Source organism: Stegodyphus dumicola, chromosome X2, assembly GCF_044657685.1.
Source record: "Stegodyphus dumicola isolate Sdum_Otavi_A_Nest chromosome X2, ASM4465768v1".
NCBI lineage: Eukaryota > Metazoa > Arthropoda > Arachnida > Araneae > Eresidae > Stegodyphus > Stegodyphus dumicola.
In genome coordinates, this window is record NC_140781.1 from 10,722,473 (window position 1) to 10,742,498 (window position 20,026).

Genomic DNA, 20,026 nt, shown 5'->3' on the forward strand with positions numbered 1-20,026 from the left:
GGTTTTGAAATTAATATGAGTTACAGCTGGAAAAATTCAAAGCAGTGAAATGTAAATATATCACCTGATGTCATCAGACAAATAGTATCTCTGAATAAATGTATGCTGCATTATTCAAAATCACTGATGAAATATAATCTTGACAACTGAAAATGTATGAGTGATTTAAACCAGCATTTATGTGGACAAGACAGCATATGCCCAATCACTGCTGTCAGATCGTACAGTTTGATTCTAAAATTCAGCTAAGAATTTAATTTTGTAAATTGAGTCTTCTGTGTTCATTCTTCATGTTCATTATTGATAGTGTACCCAATCGAATCATAGCATTATTGTTTTATGGCAAATTGAAAATAATAATAGTTATTAAGTCTTGTTAGTTTTTTTCCCTCTGCCTTGACTCATTAGGATAGCACACAGTATTAAATAAACTTGGTTTATTAATGGACTAATTATATACATATATACATCCAGCTGTATGCTGGGGAATCATGATCATATCGCTCACGTTCTTTTCTCTACCACTCTCTGTCCTGCACCCTCTAATGGTGGTTATTTTACAATGCCATCTATCGGCGGATTACAGTGGAAAATAAAAAACCGGGAGGAAGGTTGAAGTGTAATTAAAAAAGTACAAAAAAACATGTCTCTATGGAAAGCAAAATATAAAAATTAATGATAAAATTACCTTTTAACATCAGAAATTAGTTAAGAGAATGGCCCTTTAAATAATTAGTAAGTCGCCCCTCCATTCATTTAATTGCGTATTTTATATCAAATATATTGTATTATATGTGTGAATTTTGAAATGGAAAGAGGTAGCCTGAAGGAATATGTATTGTGTCCTTTAATGTATGGTAGCTTCATTGACATGCTTTTTTTTATGAGGCTCCTAGTAATTCAAACTCTTATATAGATTTACACTGCTCGGAAAAAATAGGGATGTTGTAAGTGAGATTGGTATAAAGCAACCATATAATCGACAAGTCTTTTAACAGAAATGAAGGAGAAAGGAAAGAGATTAAAAAAGAGATTAAAAAAAGGAAACTTTTATGTTTACAAACTTTGGAATATGCATATTTTTTCTGCGACACCTCGAAAATTACGAGTTTTCGGTGAGGAGCAAAAAGGGATCTACAGCATTTTTTTATGTAATAGGAGACTAAAAGTAATTGACGTACATGTATTGCTTCGTAGCAGTGAATACGATGTCGCAGCAACATGACTTAACTGAATCCATAGCCTAAAAGGGCCAGCCCACCAGCGGCCGAGCGGTAAAGACACTAAACATTGGTAGTTCGGTCCGAGACAGCGGGAGAAATCGCTAGACACAAGACACAGGCGACTGGACGACCGATATCGCGTTTTACCGTGGCCAGAAGACTGCACGGTGGTGGTCTGTTTGCACGACGCCCTGTACGGTGTGTACCTCTAACGCCTGCCCATCGGAGAAGGCGTTCTCTGTGGTGCCGGGAACACCGGAATTGGAGAGACAATGAATGGGGACGAGCACTCTTTACAGATGAGAGCAGATTCAGTCTGAGTAGCGATTCTCATCGCATACTCATCTGGAGAGAGCGGGGAAGCCGCAATCATCCCTCGAACATCACTAAAAGGGACAGGTATGGAGGTGGCGGTGTTCTCGTTTGGGGAGGCATCATGCTTGGTAGTCGTACAGACCTTCACATCTTCGACGCAGGTTCAGTCAACGGGACCCGTTATTGTAACGAGATTCTTCTTCCATATGTGCGTCTTTTTAGAGGCGCTATGGGTCCGCAGTTCCTTTTCATGGACGACAATGCACCATGTCATCGCACAGTAGCTGCCGAACAGCTCTTAGAGAGTGAGGATATTGAACGTATGGATTGGCCGGCACGATCTCCGGATCTCAATCCCATCGAGCATGTATGGGATTTTCTAGGCAGACGCTTGGCAGCTCGTACCTTACCACCAGTAACGATTCCGGAGCTTCGTTTGGCGCTGCAAGACGAATGGGCAGCAATGCCTCAACAACTCATTGACACCCTCATTCTCAGCATGGGCAGACGCTGTAAAACCTGCCTAGCAGTCAGGGGAGATCATATCCCCTATTAAAGACCGGATGTTTCTTGCTGGACACCCATCACAGGGATGTTTCAGCCTTCAGTCGCATTGCGCTCCATGCTACTTTTTCAATAAAGCTTCTTTTTATCCCTCTGATTTCTCTTTTAGTAAGTGTTGCTTGCATTACTCATGTCCTTACGTATTGGGGATCTTACGATATTAAATGTGTTGATTTGGAAACCTTTTGTACAAAGTTATATTGAAAAAACCGTCTTGTCCTTAATTTTTGCACACCAGTGTAGTTTAAAGTGGTGATTATAACGAACTCGGTGCGTTCAACGTTTTTATGCTCATGTGAGACGCTCAGAGGACTTTTAGATCACCCCTTGGACTTACTTATCAACAGTGCATTGATCTGCTCAATGGAAAAGAGCTTGGTTACGAAACATTCAGACTACCTAAGCGGATCATGCATAGGCACCGGTCTAGGACGCCGATTTTCGAGGTTGCTATCTAAGTTATTATTGCAAGCGACCACTGAAACGAAGGTGTTTATCTTATTTTAACACTAGAATTACTGGAAAGTTCAATTTGACCTTATCTCCATTTTAATTGGACATAACTTTTTTATAATTCTTTATTTATAATTTTGATATTTTTTGACTTTTTCTAAAAACTTATGAATAATATTACATGATATTTTTTGTTCATTTTAAGTAATTATTTTCGACAATATTATTGCTTATACCTTGAATTACGGCTATCCAGAAAATTATAGATTTCCTAATATTTTTATGACTTTTTTAGCTATTTTCGGTTTGCTGATAGATAAACAAGTGTATTTTTGGTAAGAAAGATTGCATATTTTAGAGAATTGAGTAGGGAGGGGGAAAATAAAAGCACCTGTTTAGAATTTTTGTGCACCATGTGTCTGTGCATTTCGCTTGTGTTAGAAGGTTTATTTTTCAGTAGACACAAATGTACTTTACTACTTCATTTGGATAAGTTTGTTGTTCTGACCTGTTTATCCTGTCGCGTAGAAACGTTGGTAGAAAACATCTAACGAAGGAAGAGATGCTGAAAGTTTTTGAAAGTCTTTCAGATGATAATTCTGCTTCAGAAACTGAACCTGATGAAGAATTTCATACCGAAACTACATCCAGTTTTTCCTACGAGGAGTGGATTGTTTCTACTGAAACAAGTGAATCCGATTCGTCTGATGGAGAACCTGTTCACGAAACAGTAAAGGAAAATAGAAAATTTAGATCAAAAACCCAAAGATTGCAAACTGATCCATTTGCCCTCGTTTCGGATATTTGGAATGCTTTTATAGAAAATTGTTTGAAATGTTATATAAACCGGGCGAAAATATAAACAGTGGATGAAGAATTATTTACCATGAAGACCCGATGCCGCTTTATTCAGTATATGCCTAAAAAGCCGGACAAATTCGGCATTAAATTTTGGCTTGATACTGATGTGCAGTCAAAATATTTACTGATCGGATTTCCTTATTTGGGAAAAGACGAAACAAGACAAACTGGAGAAACAGTAGGTGAACATACAGCTTTTCGCTTGATGGAACCGCTGAAATTAGTAAAAGAAATGTGAAATTCAGGGACAGGCTGCGTTGCCACAATAAATCGTTTAAAAAGAGAAGTACTGTATTCTTTCAAAAATACGACGAATGAGCTCTGTTCTAGTAAGATTGCTATGCATGACAATAAAACGCTTACGTATTATTAAGGGGGGAAGAACAATAACATCCTGCTCTTGAGTACCATGCACCCAACATTGGAAATCGCATCTGATCAAAAAAATGCACCGGAAGTTCTGAATTTGTACAGATCGACCAAATATAGAGCTGATGTTTTGGACCCGATGGCCACAAAGTAGTCGGTGAAGTCCTCATCCAGCCGTTAGCCAGTTCAAGGTGTTTTTTAATAGTCTTGATTTGGCCGCGATAAATGCATGGGGAAATTACAAGGAAACAACTGAATATAAGAATATCAGCCGTCGTGATTTTATTTTGATTGCGGCTGAGGAGCTTCGAAAGATGTACATTTCATCCAAAACTCACAAACTTTCTGTATCTAACTAAAAGAGAATTATTACTTGCGTCAAACCCTTCCCGTAAACGTAAACAATGCCAAATAAATGCATACAGAGGGGCAACAAAACTTTAAATACGTGTAAATACTGTAAAAAATATGTTTGTGGAACCTGTACAGGTAAAATTTTTTTAAAAAAATTAGTAATCTGTTTGCAAAAACGAGTAATGTAAGTACTAATGTGTATAAATTTGAATATATTTATTTCATATTGAAAATTTTTATGAGGCACTTTATTAAATGATAAGAAGTTTAAAAATAGCTATTAGTTGTTTGTTATATTAAATTATCTTTCGATTAATATATTTGCTCACTTTGCTTTATTTTGCTCTTTGTTACATTAAAGTATCTCTTGGTTGCTTTATTTACTTATTAAACAAGCAAAATGTATCGTTATAAGCATTAACTTTACATAATATTAGCAAAAAGCGAGCCTTTTCTTCTATTCGGAACAGGCGGTCAGAATGACCGCTGTTAGACCGTAGTTATAGGTATGCGGAAAACGCCGTAATGCTAGTGTTCATTTATTAATATGTTATATCTTAAGTTATATGGGGCGCCAAGTATATTGATCACCTATGGCGTCGAAAATGCTGGAGCGCGGCTTGAGTCTGAGCTATGTGTATTTTTTTTTTTTTTTTTTTTTTTTTTTTTTTTTTTTGAAAACATGCAGCGCATATAATTTCAAATATGCAGCACATATAATTTGAAAACATCCGTGCACCACATATCTACAACACGGGGCTTACAGAAGTAAGTTAATTAAAACATTAAAAGTTACATGTATAAATAAAACGAACAAAGGCAGAGAATAACAGTCTGGACTTCACGAAAACAGGTAAGTTCACTGGCCAAGTCACTTCGAACATTTTCAAATCGTTCTGCAAGTATACTCTAGAGCCACCAAAGGTAGGGCATGAGAAAATCATATTTTCCACATCCTGAGGTACTCTTTTTGAACACTCATATAAATTGTTTGATCTTAGATTAAAACGAAACAGGTAACTTGCAAATTTACCGTGATCAGATAAAAATTGAGAAACTTTGAACTGCTGATATTTTTTATCATTTATTAATCTGCTTTGTGTCGATTACATTTTGTTCGCTAAATAGAGAAGCAATTTCATATTAAATCACTAAAAAATTTCAAATCGTTGTGTATTAAAGTGAAATACTATAACAGCGTTCGCTTAAATAATTACTTTAGACAGACAAAAATGAAAAATAATTATTTTAGACAGATTAAAAAATGAAGTAGTATTTTTGTATGAACCAAAGTCTGAATTTAGTCTAAAGTTCCTGAAGTACCTTTGTATTAATAATTTAAAACTGCATGTTAATCGTCACAATCCTTCCATTATGAGTTTCATTAGTATAATCGATTCTTAGTATAAATGAAGTAGAAGAATCGATTTCTCAGTGTTTCAAGTAAATTAACACGTTTTTGTGTTACAGGTATCAAGTTGACTATCAAATCGGGGTTCTTATATCTCGATCTTCTGTTAACCTTTTTCAAGTGAAACGTTTGTGGATTTTGCCAATTTTGCAGGTACGTAAGCGAAATTCCATTTATTGAAATTAATATACTAGTTGATTGAAGTGAATTTAAACATTTGATGATTACTGTCTGCACCAATTGCTCAATACCCGTTAATGCAATAGTGCTGAAATTCTTTTACTTTTGCTGAATGTATACTGAAAGAAAATGTAAGTGCGAATTTCAACTGTCTCTAAAAGTTCGTTTATATGTGTACTCAGTCACCGTTAGATTGTTCTTGAGTGAATGTGAAAACTGATCCGATTAAAATCGTTCCGATGATAAACTTTTCTAGTGTTGTTTTGTTCTTTATAATGTAAATATTCGCCATCTCATTATAAATTATTCATTTGTAAATTCTATTCGAAAATTTTATGGCTGGACATATTCACTGAATTTTTAAGAATTTCCCTCTGCTCTAAAGTAATGGTCCCATTGACAAACGAGGATAAAGATACTCTACCGCTGGAAGTCCTTTTATCTGCTGCATGAAAAGTCTCATACAGCACTTTATGCGCTTTTTACTTTCATTCGACTGGAACCATCATCCTTTCAGATAATTGTTCAGCGGCCTGAAGAGAAAAATTTTGTACTGAATGACAACTCAAGAATACAAATATTAAATATGTACCTTACAACAGATAACTTTAAAATTCTTAACCAGCCGAGCACCATTTACCATGGCTTCTAGCCTTAGACGTTAACAGTTGCAAAAATCACCCACCAAATTAAAATCGCCACATATTTGGATGTTTCAGCGTATAAACAGCTTTCTTAGTGAGTTGCCTCAGCTCTCTTTTTAAAATACAACTTCGCTTGCTATTTTTATTCAATTTAATTTGCCTTGTGGTAATGGTTGGTTTGGTTTATTTGATTATAGCAGAGCATTCGAGGGTTATCTGCCTAAGAGATGCCTTCATGGATGCATTTCTTGGAAAACTGGCTCCTACAGACATTACACATGGGGAAACCCACAAAGACGCCCATGCAACTAGCCCTTTCGCCAGGATTCGAACCCGACTCGAACTACCAGTGCTCATGGACTCTATCGCTCGGTAGTCGGCTCGGCCGCTGGTAGTCTGCATTGTGCTAATGCTTGCAGAAAGAAACAGGAGGTAGATCTGGGTCAAAGCGTAGGCAGCAATGCGCAGGCGACAGTCGAGCTGTAAGCAGCCGCCTAGAACGCTAATTTTCAGGGGGTGAGTGCCAGCCAAATTATTCTCACTAGCAAATGCTAAATAAAAATAAATTTTGTTTTATATTATTAATATGTTTAATCCATACGTAGCGCCAACTGAACTGACCGCCTAGGGCTTCGAAAATGCTGGAGCCGAGCCTGTTTTTAGCGAATGAGTTTTAGTAATCACTTTTAATCTCTTAACAATGATAATACATCTCTTAAATTACGGATAGGGATTCATTCATAGGATATGTTTGTTTTTGTCTTATTTTATGTTTCTTTTTTACTTTGGTCCTTAAGGTGTTACCTCTTTCTATGTAGGCTGGACGTTCTTCCTATGAATAAATGAATATCTATTAAATGAAAAGTTTAGAGCAATTAATTCCTTTAGAATATTTACTAATAGGGAAATTTTGGCAGTCCAAAAACGTCATCGATTTTTAGTACCACCCGGTTTTGACGACGTTGATATAGAAGGAAGGTGGCCACAGAATCGAAGAAATACTGTATGTCTGCTCATAAAATAGTTAATTTCTTATTAATTTGTCAAAATAAAATATATCATTCAGCTGGTTTGATTTTTTTATTTCTTGCGCATAATGTAAAAAGTCCAGTAGTGCCTCACATTTTTTTAAGGCTATATTAGATTTACAGTTTTTGAAAATATTCGAATTAAATCTCATACATGGTTTATAAAAATTATTTCGTTGATATATGTAATGACTATTAATTACTAAAAAAAAAAAAAAAGCAAACATAGCACATATTGAAAATTTATTAATTTTGATCCTTTAATTTAATCGCTTATTTTAAATCTAGGCTGGAGTTACTATTAAAGCGTAATTAAAGATATGAAGTCAGGGAAGGGAGAAAGAAAGATAAAATTAATTTTGAAAACTGAAGGGAAACATTTGGAATGACTAGGGATAGGAAGAAGTATATAAGGTAAACGCAGTGAAAACAATGATTAACTGATAACGCCAATGCACTGGAACTCAGCTGAGTAGACAACTTAACTTCACTAATTAAATATTGAACTTAATTCATCAGAATTAATTAATGAATGAATTAAAAGAATAAAAGCTGAATGTTCTTTGTATTATTCAGAAACAATATTTTGTGAAACTTATTTAAATTGATTTTAATTTTCATCGTTTCGAAAAATTTCAAGCGCTCTTTAATGTGGAAATTTATAAAGAGGAAAAAAAAAAAAAAAAAAAAATGCAAGTAACTTTATAGGAAAATTCAGAATGATAATCTTAACGGAATTTGGAAACTAAATACATAGACTGAAGACAAGGCGGACCGAAATTTCTTGTCAAAATCAAAGTTCATAAAAATTTGGCTGAGGGCAATTCCGTATTGGGCAAAATGCCTTGTGGCATTTGCTTACTATTCTTCTGGTGAGGGTTGGTTTTTTTAAAAAGGGAAAGCTGGTATAAGATTGGGGTCACTGCAATTTGCTGTTTGTGCTAAAATTGGATTTTGTTCCCTTTGGAATTCAGATGAGTCACATGTATGAGTAACGTTGTGTAAGTCGTACCTTTTAAATATTACGTGTAATATCACGTCAACTACGCCTCTTCCAGCAAACGAGTTACGCTCTAGTCAATTATATTCTTTCACATCTTCTTCTTCCTGTAATATTTGGGCCCACCAGCGGCCGAGCGGTAAAGTCGCTGAACGCTGGTAGTTCGGTCCAAGGCTCGAATCCCGCGAACGGACCGGCTGCGTGGACGCTTTCGTGGTTTTCCCCATGTGTAACGTGTATACGAGCCAGTTTCCCTTAGAAAGTCCTCCACGAAGGCATCTCTTCCCTTAGGCAGATAGCCCTCGAGGCTTTGCCATAATTACACACACACACTGTAATATTTGTGAAGAAGACCGCGAAGAGAATATTGTTCAGTGTTTAAAATGCAGAAGATGGGTACACGACTTATGTGCTGGCGTTGCCTAGAAAATGAAAAATTATCTTTGTGATCATTGTTGTATAATTAATTGTGTAAAAAAATAAATTGAGAAAAATAAAGTTTTATTATAATTGTACAATTTTAAATGTAGTACGTCTTAAGCTATAGGTGGTACGACTTAGAATACTGATTGTCTAAGTCATTAAGTTCATGTTCATAAATTTTATTAATTGAGTGTAGACTGTATGGAATTTTATTGTAATAAACATCAGCAAAGACAAGATGTTATTACCACATATAATTTTTATTTTTTTCATAGATCCTACGATTTATACCTATTTTTTCTTAAGGGGTAAGGCTTATGCAACCGTACCCTATCCTGTCCCCTTTTTAAATTAAAATTTGGAAGTGCAGTATTCTGTCCCTGATCCTTTTTTTTCACTTTCTTTTTTTTTAATAAATATTCATATTTCATTGCATAATTCTAAAATGTAATATTCTTTGGTTGAGGAATATGCTCTCCAGTATCCCTTTTCAGGAACAAAAAATTCTTTGCTCTTGAAGAAAAGGAACATATGTCAAATCGATCTCGTAACTGATAGCGATTTTATTCTAAATCTACGCCAATGTAAGGCTGTTCTTTTTTACCTACTTTTAATTTTCACATTGGAATGTTTCTCTTTTAATTAAATGAATACAGTAATTAAAAATATGTGTGGCAAAATTATATTTTAAATTAACAAATAGCGATAATAAACAGAATTGATGAACTAATCATAAATAGAAAGTTAAAAAATAGTTTAGCAGCTTTTAATCCTCTCACTGCGTAGTTTTTTTTATTAAGATAGGTTCAAAATAGTTTTGGAGTTAAAATATACAAAAAAATTTTGTAAAAGTGTATTTTTCAATATAGAATTAGATCATAGAAAACGATTGTCAGAATACTGAAATTGAAGAATAATGATATAAAAGGAAAATTTTGAAAATTAATATTGTTTAAATCATGATTTATTTTATAAAATACAAAAGCAAAACATATGTACTAATTAAAATATTTTGCATATCAATTTTGCACCACTGTCGAACATTTTCAATGGAAACTGAATTTTCAGATTCATCACTATCTGCAGAGGAATCCGAGAAATTCTCATCAGTTTCGCAATAACTATCTTCAATATACTTGAAGTCAGAGTCAGAACTACTATCAGTGTCGGAAGTATGGTTAGGAATATGTTATATCACTCGCGAAACGCTTCCTGCCAGACATCTTTGAGCTCTGAAAAGCGCGCGCAAAATGCTACATTACATATTCTTGTATGTTTGGCAGAATTGTGGGCAACTAACGCCATCTGTTAGCACACATCTAAATAAACAATTAAACATCACCGAAATGTTGGCAGTGGTGATAAGGCAAAGCATAATTTGCTTCCCTTAAATAAAGCTAAGACTAAACTAAATAAAATTCATGCTTTATTCCGTAAATAAAATAAAAGAGCTAACACTGTAGCCTTTACATTTAAAATCATTTGATTGAAAGCAAAACTAGCATAATGCTAACCGATAATCACACAAGAGAACAAGAACATTCGCCGATACCGGCGTACATATATATTATACTCGGCCAACCCGTCGATCTTGACGTCATCGGCCAATCAGCGGCAACCACGTTAGCTTACCGCCGATCGACCTCCGATCAAAATTTGCATGAGGAAAACTAAAGCCAACAAACGGCCCTCTTTTCCCCATGCAAAGACAAAAACAAAACTTTCACAGAAGTTCATAGTTCAATTCTATTATACGAAAACACTTATTGTCTTTAAACACTGAAAACATCTAAACAAAACTTTCTTAAATTAACAGCAGTCGCTGCTTTTGTAAATAAGTCGGCAGTATTTAATTTACTGGTGATAAATTCAAGGTCAAACACTCCATCATTTACTAGTCTTCTAACAAAGTGATATTTTACGTCTATGTGCTTAGTTCGGCGATTTTCTATTGGCGATCTAGAAAAATCAATGGCAGACTTGTTATCACAAAATAGTTTACACTCTCTTAAATTAAACTTTAAAATTTCATCTTGTAAGACATTTTTCGTCCACATTAATTCCTTCGCTGCTTCAGGTAAGGCGATATACTCCGCTTCCATGGTTGATTAACTTACACATTTTTGTTTAACAGTTTTCCAGATTACCGATACTTCATCTAAATATAATATAAATCCTCCCATGGACACGCGGTCATCTCTATTACTTGCATAATCAGCATCTGAATAACAATATAAATTTAGATGTTTAATCTTCGATAAGTTTAACTTATATAATTTAGTACTATTGAGATAACCAAGCAATTTCAATAATGCTTCCCAATGCCTAATTCCAGGATTCCCCTGAAATTGTGATAAGATATTCACTGCATATGTAATATCAGGCCTTGTCCTGTTAGCTACAAAAACTAAACATCCTAACAGATTTCTAAAGGGTAATGTATGCATTTCCGCAACTTCTGCACTTGTAGATGGACAATCTAATTTTGTAAGAATAGTGCCCTTAGCTATGGGAAGTGAAGTTATTGGTATCTGGAAATGTTTAAATTTTTCAAAAATTTCTTCGATATATTTTTGCTGATGTATAAAAACCCCATTCTCATTCTCTAAGAATTTCTTTTTCCAAGTAACGTTTTAGTTTTGCCTAATACTTGAAGATCAAAAAACTTACTCAGCTGTGAAATTACTTTATCTATACTATATTGATCTTTACTAAAAATCACAATATCATCTACATATAACAAGAGAATTACATTTGAACCCTTATAAACACAATCACACCATTGTATTTTCTTAAAATGTAGATTTTCTAAAGTACTTTCAAATTCACAAAACCATTCACGGCCGCTTTGATGTAGACCGTAAATAGCCTTGTGTAATAAACACACTTTATTTTTCTCTTCGATAAATCCCTCTGGTTGGGTCATATATATTTTCTCATTTAGGTTTGCATATAAATATGCGTTCTTTACATCTAACTGACAATTAGTCCATCCATATAAACATACCAGTATAGTGAAAAATATTCTTATGATTGAAACATTTACTACAGGACTGTAAATGTCATCAAAATCTTCACCTCTTTTCTGCCTGAATCCCTGTGCTACTAAGCGTGCTTTGTATCTAACCACTTGATTCTTTTCATTTCTTTTTAGCGTATAGACCCATTTGTTTCCTATTATAGTTTTATTTTCTGGCTTTTCGACTAATTCCCAAACCTTTCTTTTCTTTATTGTGTCGATTTCTTCTTTCATTGCCTTATCCCATTCTTCGGCATTTACTGATTTTCGTGCTTCTTTAAAATTTTGTGGGATAACTATTTCTACGGAATTTGCCTCTTCAGACACAGAGCTAGTCTCCTGTTCTACGAAATTAACTTTCCCCGAGTATTCGTTTTTTCCACTAAAATCGAACTTATCTTTTTCATATTTAATATTTCTTGCCTCACAATACTTTTCAATATCATTATAGGATCTAAAACGGGTGTCTGTTCCCTCTACATAATAATATATGTCTGTACGTGTTCCATCTGGCCTTTTAACTGCTTTTCTTTGCCAGTTTAAGTCTGATACTTCTTTCGGAGTAGATTTGTCATCTGACAACTTTATTTCTTCTCTAGAAATTTCCTGTTCTTCATCTGATTCTGCTAATAGCTCAGATTCCTCTAGTCTTTTAAATTTAGGTTTTGATTTCTGTTCCAGGATGCCATTTGCTGCATACAGTTTTTCATCGAACTTCACATTACAGGTTTCTATTAATTTGCGTTCTTCTGACAGCCATATCCTATAACCCCTAGTTTCCTTCGCATATCCTACCATGATTCCTTCTTTGCACCTCATTTCTAATTTATTCCTAATCTGTTTTGGCACGCCAACATAGGCTTTACAACCAAATACTTTGAAATAAACAACACTGGGTTTTCTATTTAGGAACATTTCATAAGGGGTTCGGTTGCTTTTATGGCATACTCTGTTCCACGTATGTACGAAACAGCCAAGAGCTTCTGCCCACCATTCTCTTCCCATTTTACCATCATTAAGCATAGCTTTAACTGCGTCTAATGCCGTTCGGTTAAAACGTTCACACACACCGTTCTCTTCTGGGGTGTACGCGTTCGTGCGTTCAACAATAATTCCATTTTCGGCTAAGTACCTTTCGAATTGCCTATTACAGAATTCCCCACCATTATCGGTGCGTATACTTATTAATTTTCTATTCGTCAGTCTTTCCATTTGCCTATGATAATTCTTAAAGTTGTAGAACGATTCGTTTTTATTTTTCATACAATACACTGTTACTAATCTACTATAGTCATCTACAATAGCAAGCAAATATTTACTCCCACCCTTAGATGGAACTGGTAGTGGGCCACAAACGTCTAAATAAACCAACTGCAATGGTTTATCCGATCTCTTCGGAACAGATTTAAAAGTTATTCTACTAGATTTAGCAATAATACACGATTTACACCTCTCTATTGGTTTTTCAATTTCTGGTAACCCTTTCACGCTTTGATTCTTACTAGTTTTCTTAATATAATCAAATTTTACGTGGCTAAATCTCCGATGCCATAGCATTGCATCGTCTACTTTATTTAACTTTCCAATTTCTGTACCGTAACCAGCTTCCCTTTTACCTGTTGCATATCTAAATGGTTTCACGTGATAAAGTCCGTCATATCGTTTAGCGTAGCATAATCTATCCCAATTATTAAAGTATATCCACATCTTCCCTTTTGAAATCACAAAATGAGCACCAGCCTTTTCTAACCTTGCTCCCGATAATAAATTTCTTCTTAGATTTGGGTTATATAACACATTATCTAACTCAATCCAATTTATTCGATTGCCTACTTTTACTGCAAATTTGACAGTTCCCTTTCCTAGTACTTTACTTTCACAATTTCCTACAGCTAAAGACATACGTATATCGTTTATTTATTCGAAATTTGTCATTAAATTTCTATTATTACAGAAATGAGTTGTAGCTGCAGTATCTACGACCCAATTAAATTTATCTGCGTTACCTCCTTTATCTGTAGTTGTTACATAATTTTCTACTAACATTAATTCTTTATCTTTAAACTGTCCATTTTTATCGTCTATTTTAAACTTCTGATTTTTACTTACATTTTCTTTACATTGAGCAATTAAGTGCCCAAATTTATGACATCTGAAACAAGGTCCTTTTCTCATATTCCCCATTTTTTTCTTAGATTTAGTTTTATTTTCAACTTTATCTTTCCCTGCGTTTAAACTAATAGTATTAAACACGCTTACCTTGCTGTCTTCTAAATCGGCGTTTACCTGGCGAAGTCGGCTTTCTTCCCTTACCAGCTCTTGAGCAATTCTTTCCAGCGTAAAATCTTCGTCCTTCCACCTATATATCAACTGTACAATGCCGGAGTATTCCTGGGGTAATCTTATTGCCTGGAATCCTTTAAAAAGATCTGCCAGCTTCAGCCAACTTCTTTGCAGTCATTCTTATCCTCGCGATAAATAATCCTATTTCTTCATTTTGCGTATATCTAATACTAAAAAATTCATCCAGTAACTAAATTGTCCTTGCTCTTGTTTTGAGTTCGAATTGCTTCTGTAGAACTTCCCAGGCTTCTTTACCACTTGAACATTCTTGTATCAGCGGCCTGAACTCAGCTTTAATTCCGTAATATAATGTAGTGAAGGCTCTGTTCTCCCTCAGTGTGAACTCCTGCTTTTCACGCCTTGTTGCACTTTTATCTAATTCTTCTTCTTTGTCTTCTATGAAGCTCCAACAATTTCTATCCAGTAACAGCATTTTCATGTCGACTTTCCATCGATCCCAGTTGTCATGGTTTAACAACTCAAAATCTTCAGGTAGTAATGACATCTTCAATTAATTGTGAGCACAACGACTTGAACAAACTTCTAAGACAGGTCAGCTTCTTTTCGTGGAAAACGGCCCTCTTCACCTACATTCCTTCAATGCTGAGTTGAACTGGATGACTGATTAGCTGTTGGCGCTGGGCCCATAATCCTGTTGGCAGTGGTGATAAGGCAAAGCATAATTTGCTTCCCTCAAATAAAGCTAAGACTAAACTAAATAAAATTCATGCTTTATTCCGTAAATAAAATAAAAGAGCTAACACTGTAGCCTTTACATTTAAAATCATTTGATTGAAAGCAAAACTAGCATAATGCTAACTGATAATCACACAAGAGAACAAGAACATTCGCCGATACCGGCGTACATATATATTATACTCGGCCAACCCGTCGATCTTGACGTCATCGGCCAATCAGCGGCAACCACGTTAGCTTACCGCTGATCGACCTCCGATCAAAATTTTGAGGAAAACTAAAGCCAGCACGAAAAGCCGAAAGGAAACCTTGAACGGGAAAAGAGCGGGTTGCAGAGTTGGCAAAAATTCATCCCCGCGCGGGAAATCGCGGGTTGCGCAATTTTTGCTACATTTGCGCTTCCCGTGGAAATCGCGGGATGCGCAGCGAGAGGGTTAAGAAATAAAAAAAATCAGGGTCACTGTCAGAACTTGTTAAATTGGACGCTCTATGTCGCCAATAATTGTACTATCTAAAGAATATTTTCATTAACAGAACCGCAAAAATCAAAACTGTTAGGTCAACAAAACATAATACTGATTAAAACATTAAACATATTAATTAAAGAAACTAATTAATACAAATTAGCTAACCAATAAGTTGTAAACTTCGAGAAGCAGAAAGTACTAGAAATATCTCGGCGGCCGGAAGAAAAATAAGAAGATGCTCTTTCCGGTGTATAAAACCGGACAGAGCATCTTCTCTCAGTTGTAGCTGTGAGCAGTTCAGAGCGCCTTCGGAGCATTGAGAGTTTCGCCTTTTAGATGCGCTTTGCTTGCATTGTGTTTAACGTTCTTAGTAGTTTCAAGTGTTAACTACTGATTGTACTTTGTGATACTGTGAAAACCTATACGATTATATCTGGGGAAAGTTCCAGAACTCTGAAATGTTTCTTTTGATAAAAAATAAATTTTATCCACCTATCATTGGACCTGTGTGCATTCAATCTGTTGCGAACCTGTACGCACGCAACAGTGCCATAGTTTCATTCCTGCAGATTTGAGATGTTTTGTTTTCTAGAGCAATGTGCATTTTATCATTTTCCTTCATTGGTTCGACATTCCAGGGTAAGCCTTGGCCTTCTCCAGCCATCTTTGCTTTTGGCAACTGTTTTCCAGTTTTTGACCTTAAGAATGTTTAGGTCATTTTTACCACAAACGAGCCATCTCACTGGAAGTCTACCCAGAGGTCTGTTTCCCATGGACTTTGCCAGAAAGATTTTCTTTTATCACTGATCTTCATGCATTCCGGCCAGATAAACAGCCCATTTAAGTCTTTGTAATTTGAAGAATTTTACAACCATCATTTTGTTTATAGATCTTCTATAGCTCTAAATTAGATCTTCTGCGTTCAGTCATTTAGTGTGCCAAAATATCGTGCTATTCCTTAGCAGTTGTCAAGCAGTATAGATTCAAAAAATCATCAGTATCTTTTAACAGTTTTGATAAATGTATAAAATCTATGCCTCTTTAGAAACATAAACTATAGACTTTAAAAGGACTCTTGAAGAATTATCTTCTAGCCTTCTGAAACAAAACAGAAATCAGAAGATTGGTGTATAAGACCCTTTTATTCGAACACAACAAATGACCCAACTTGGGTTTACATAAGCACTTCTAGCTTAACAGAAATACGTAACAAATAACAATTTCTCGGTGTGGTAGATTAGCCTAAAGGCTCACGGAATACTTAAGCGCACAGGAAGTTCTCTGGTTGGTAGTAAACCGACGAGACAAAGTCAAATGGCTAGAAACACTCAACGCCGCTAACTCAAGTCACTAACAACCACAGCACAACGTGGCCTAGAATAGGCAGACATGCACTAAAACTAACTTTCAAAACTCTTACTTAAATAGCACTTCTTTTTAAACGTAGTCTGAATAAACTCTCGCTATCTCACTTACATTCTGGCATGAAAAGCGTAGGTGGAAAGAGAGTAATAGGAAAGGTAGTCAAACTTAAAATGAACTACACTCATGGACAAAAATGTTAGCGCACCAAGAAGGAGTCGTCAAAATGAAACGAAATTTTACATACGTAATGACTACTTTGATATAAGTAAATGATAAGAAAATCAAAGAAAAAGAATAATTTATTTCAGAGAAAAAGGCAAAAGAACGGAGGAGTTAATAATCCGTTGAATCCCCTCTAGCGCGAAATGCACGATGCGATACGATCGGGCATTGAGTCATACAAGTTCTGTATGATGTCTTGAGACATTTCGTTCCATATTTTCAGTAACCTTGACTCTAGTTCGGTCAAACTCGTGGGATGCCTAACTCGTCGTCCCAAATTATCCCAGATATGCTCGATTGGAGCCAAATCTGGGAATCGCGCAGGCCAAGGAAGGGTAGTAACAGTGCGGAGACAGTCTTGTGACACCCTTGCCGTATGAGGCCCAGCACTGTCTTGTTGAAACATGGCTCCTGGGAGCCTTTGCATGAGTGGCAACACATGTGGTTGCAGGATTTCATGAACATACCGCTAGGCTGTCATGGTGCCACGAAACAATACTACAGGTGACCGTGCATTGTAGGCAATGGCACCCCATACCATCACACCAGCTGTGGGAGCGATTGTCGCTGTACAGCAATGGCAGGATTGAGGCGTTCACCACAGGCTCTTCACACACGAACACGATTGTCATCACTGCCGAGATTGAATTTTGATTCGTCGCTAAAGACGACCTGGTTCCATTCCGCTGCAGTCCAGTTTCCTCGTGCTCGGCACCACTCCAAACGGAGGCGTCGATGGGCGGGCATCAAGGGCAGCACACGTAATGGGTGCCGCGATACCAACTGTCCTTCAGCCAGGCGCCTTCGTATGGTTGGAGAAGACACAGGGCCCCTAGTGAAAGTGCTACCTGTGCCTGGATGGCGGCCGATGAAGCAGTTGGCTTTACGCGTGCATTTCTTACGATGTGGCTTCTTCTCGACGACTGGTCTGTCGAGAGCGTCCTGAGCCTGGTCTTCGTGTACATGACATCTCTCTGGTCCACTGGTCCCAACACCTCCTCACAACACAATCAGAGCGGCCTAATTGACGAGCTACTCGCCTAGCTGACCACCCAGTTTACATCATCCCGACGATTCTCCCCCTCTCAAACTGCTCATATTGTCTTCGAACGCCGCGTAATGGCATGTCTACCTCAGCTCTTCCTTTGTAAATGATTCAGCGCACTCAAACAAGCTTTGGTTACCTGTTTTGTACTCCACAGAGTACGACGTTCAACGCCCTCTACCAGCTATACGTAATGCGTAATCACGCTGCATTTCTAATCATTTGCATATCTCCCCGACATGTACCTTCATTGCAAGCTTCGTTACGATCCCGCAATTATTTCTTGGTGCGCTAATTTTTTTGTCCATGAGTGTATTATTTAAAAATAAGTAGATAAACCTAACAAATGTTAATAAACAATGCCTAATAAGTGCTTTGATACTTGTACCCCCATATTCTCATTACTACTGCATTGTTTATTTATTCTTGAGATGCAGAATTTTTAACATGGAATTTTGAAATTTTTTATGAATTAGTTAATATAATGGAATTACTGTATTTTATTATTTCAGATCTTCAATATGATAATATTATTGCTACAGATTTACTTTTCATTTATCCCAAGTATATGGATTGTACTTGCTCTAATATTTTATGAAGGCCTACTAGGTGGATGTGCATATGTTAACACATTTTACAGAATATCATCAGAGGTAAGAGAAAAATACTTGCTTTTTAAAATTTTAATTACTTTTTCCTCATTGCATTAGTTAAAATAAATTTTTAAACCTTAGCAACCATAGAGAACCAAAAATATTTTATTTATGTGTTTTCAGTTTAAGAAAATATTTTATTTGAATGAAAATGAAAATCATTTGTTTACTTAAGGAAATATTTTTTGATATCAGTTAAGGAATTATTTTTAACTTCAATGAAAATAAGAGACATTTTGGCTGAACCTTAGTTTCAAGATTATTCTGCTGCTAGGTAGAATAAATAAATAAAAATGAGAATATAGTAAGTTATTTTCTGAAATATGTGGTAGCACATTTGCATAATATGCGAACAGGAGCGCAGCTAGGGTTCTCAGCGCCCGGGGACAACTGAAGATTTTGCGCCCCTTTCTCTGTGCCAAGAATGGAAAACATTTCATTCTAAAATTTCGTAACATCAATTTGGCGCCCCCAGAAAGCTGCACCCGAGTTAAATGACCCCCCTTGCCCCACCCGAGCTACACCATTGTATGCGAATATGTTTTTGAATAGTGTGAATTTTATGTCTGTTTAAGTCTTTTGGAGGTACCCATTAACCATAATTTAGTTCTATATATTATATTATGCATTGCTTCTGTTATAAAAAGTATAGTAAACTAATTCTTGAAGGATTTAAGTCGTTAACTTTTTCTTAAAGTAGAAAAATCCTTGATCGCTGTTTTGTATTTGATTCATTATAAAAATTTCTAATTTTATGAAATGTGTGTAAAGGAAATGTAAATAACAATCACTGGTATACCCGGATTAGCACTGATTGGCTAACTTGAAAATTTCTGGTTTCTCATCTCAACTTCCATTATTCTGCCAGCACTCCGAGATCTCTCAGCTTTTAATTTTTCTGGATTTAAACTGTTTCAGTTATATGCAATAGTTTAGAAGCCTGCTGTTTTATGAGAACTGTTGATCACTAAGTGTAAAATAGAAAAGGAATTGCCGTGAAGTAAAGTTTGATAACAAGTTCTGAAAAGCGTTAGGGCTTTTATCGTATTTTTAATCCCTTAATGAAAATGAAAATTGTGTAAGTTATATTTTTTCCCCGGGTGAATTTCCAGCTTAATTTTTCTGAGCAATTTTTGTTCGACCTGGTCTCTTTTTAATGCATTAAAGAGATTTATAAAGTATTTCCTAAACGTTTAACGGATCTTTAATTGGCAAATATTAATGTTTACTTTTGCTTTAAATTTTTAAACGGTAGACAACTAAGTTTATCCTCATGGTTAAATATACATTAGTTACAAGTTGTATTTTTATCGTGAACAAAAGCACTTTGATATGCAAGTTTTTACTTTATTTTTCTAATAGAAATTTTTATTTTGGAATAAGCCTTTTCT

General features: G+C 35.7%; 1 protein-coding gene across 2 annotated transcripts in view; it reads left to right on the forward strand.

Moving 5' to 3' along the window:
* The window catches only part of Cln3 (CLN3 lysosomal/endosomal transmembrane protein, battenin), a 175,678-nt gene that overhangs the window by 146,381 nt on the left and 9,271 nt on the right, over positions 1-20,026 (forward strand). For both annotated transcript variants that reach the window (XM_085809748.1, XM_085809747.1), the window contains 2 exons: positions 5,610-5,703; positions 18,495-18,635. In XM_085809748.1, coding sequence (XP_085665874.1) covers positions 5,610-5,703; positions 18,495-18,635 — 235 coding nt within the window. The remainder of the gene's footprint in view (positions 1-5,609; positions 5,704-18,494; positions 18,636-20,026) is intronic.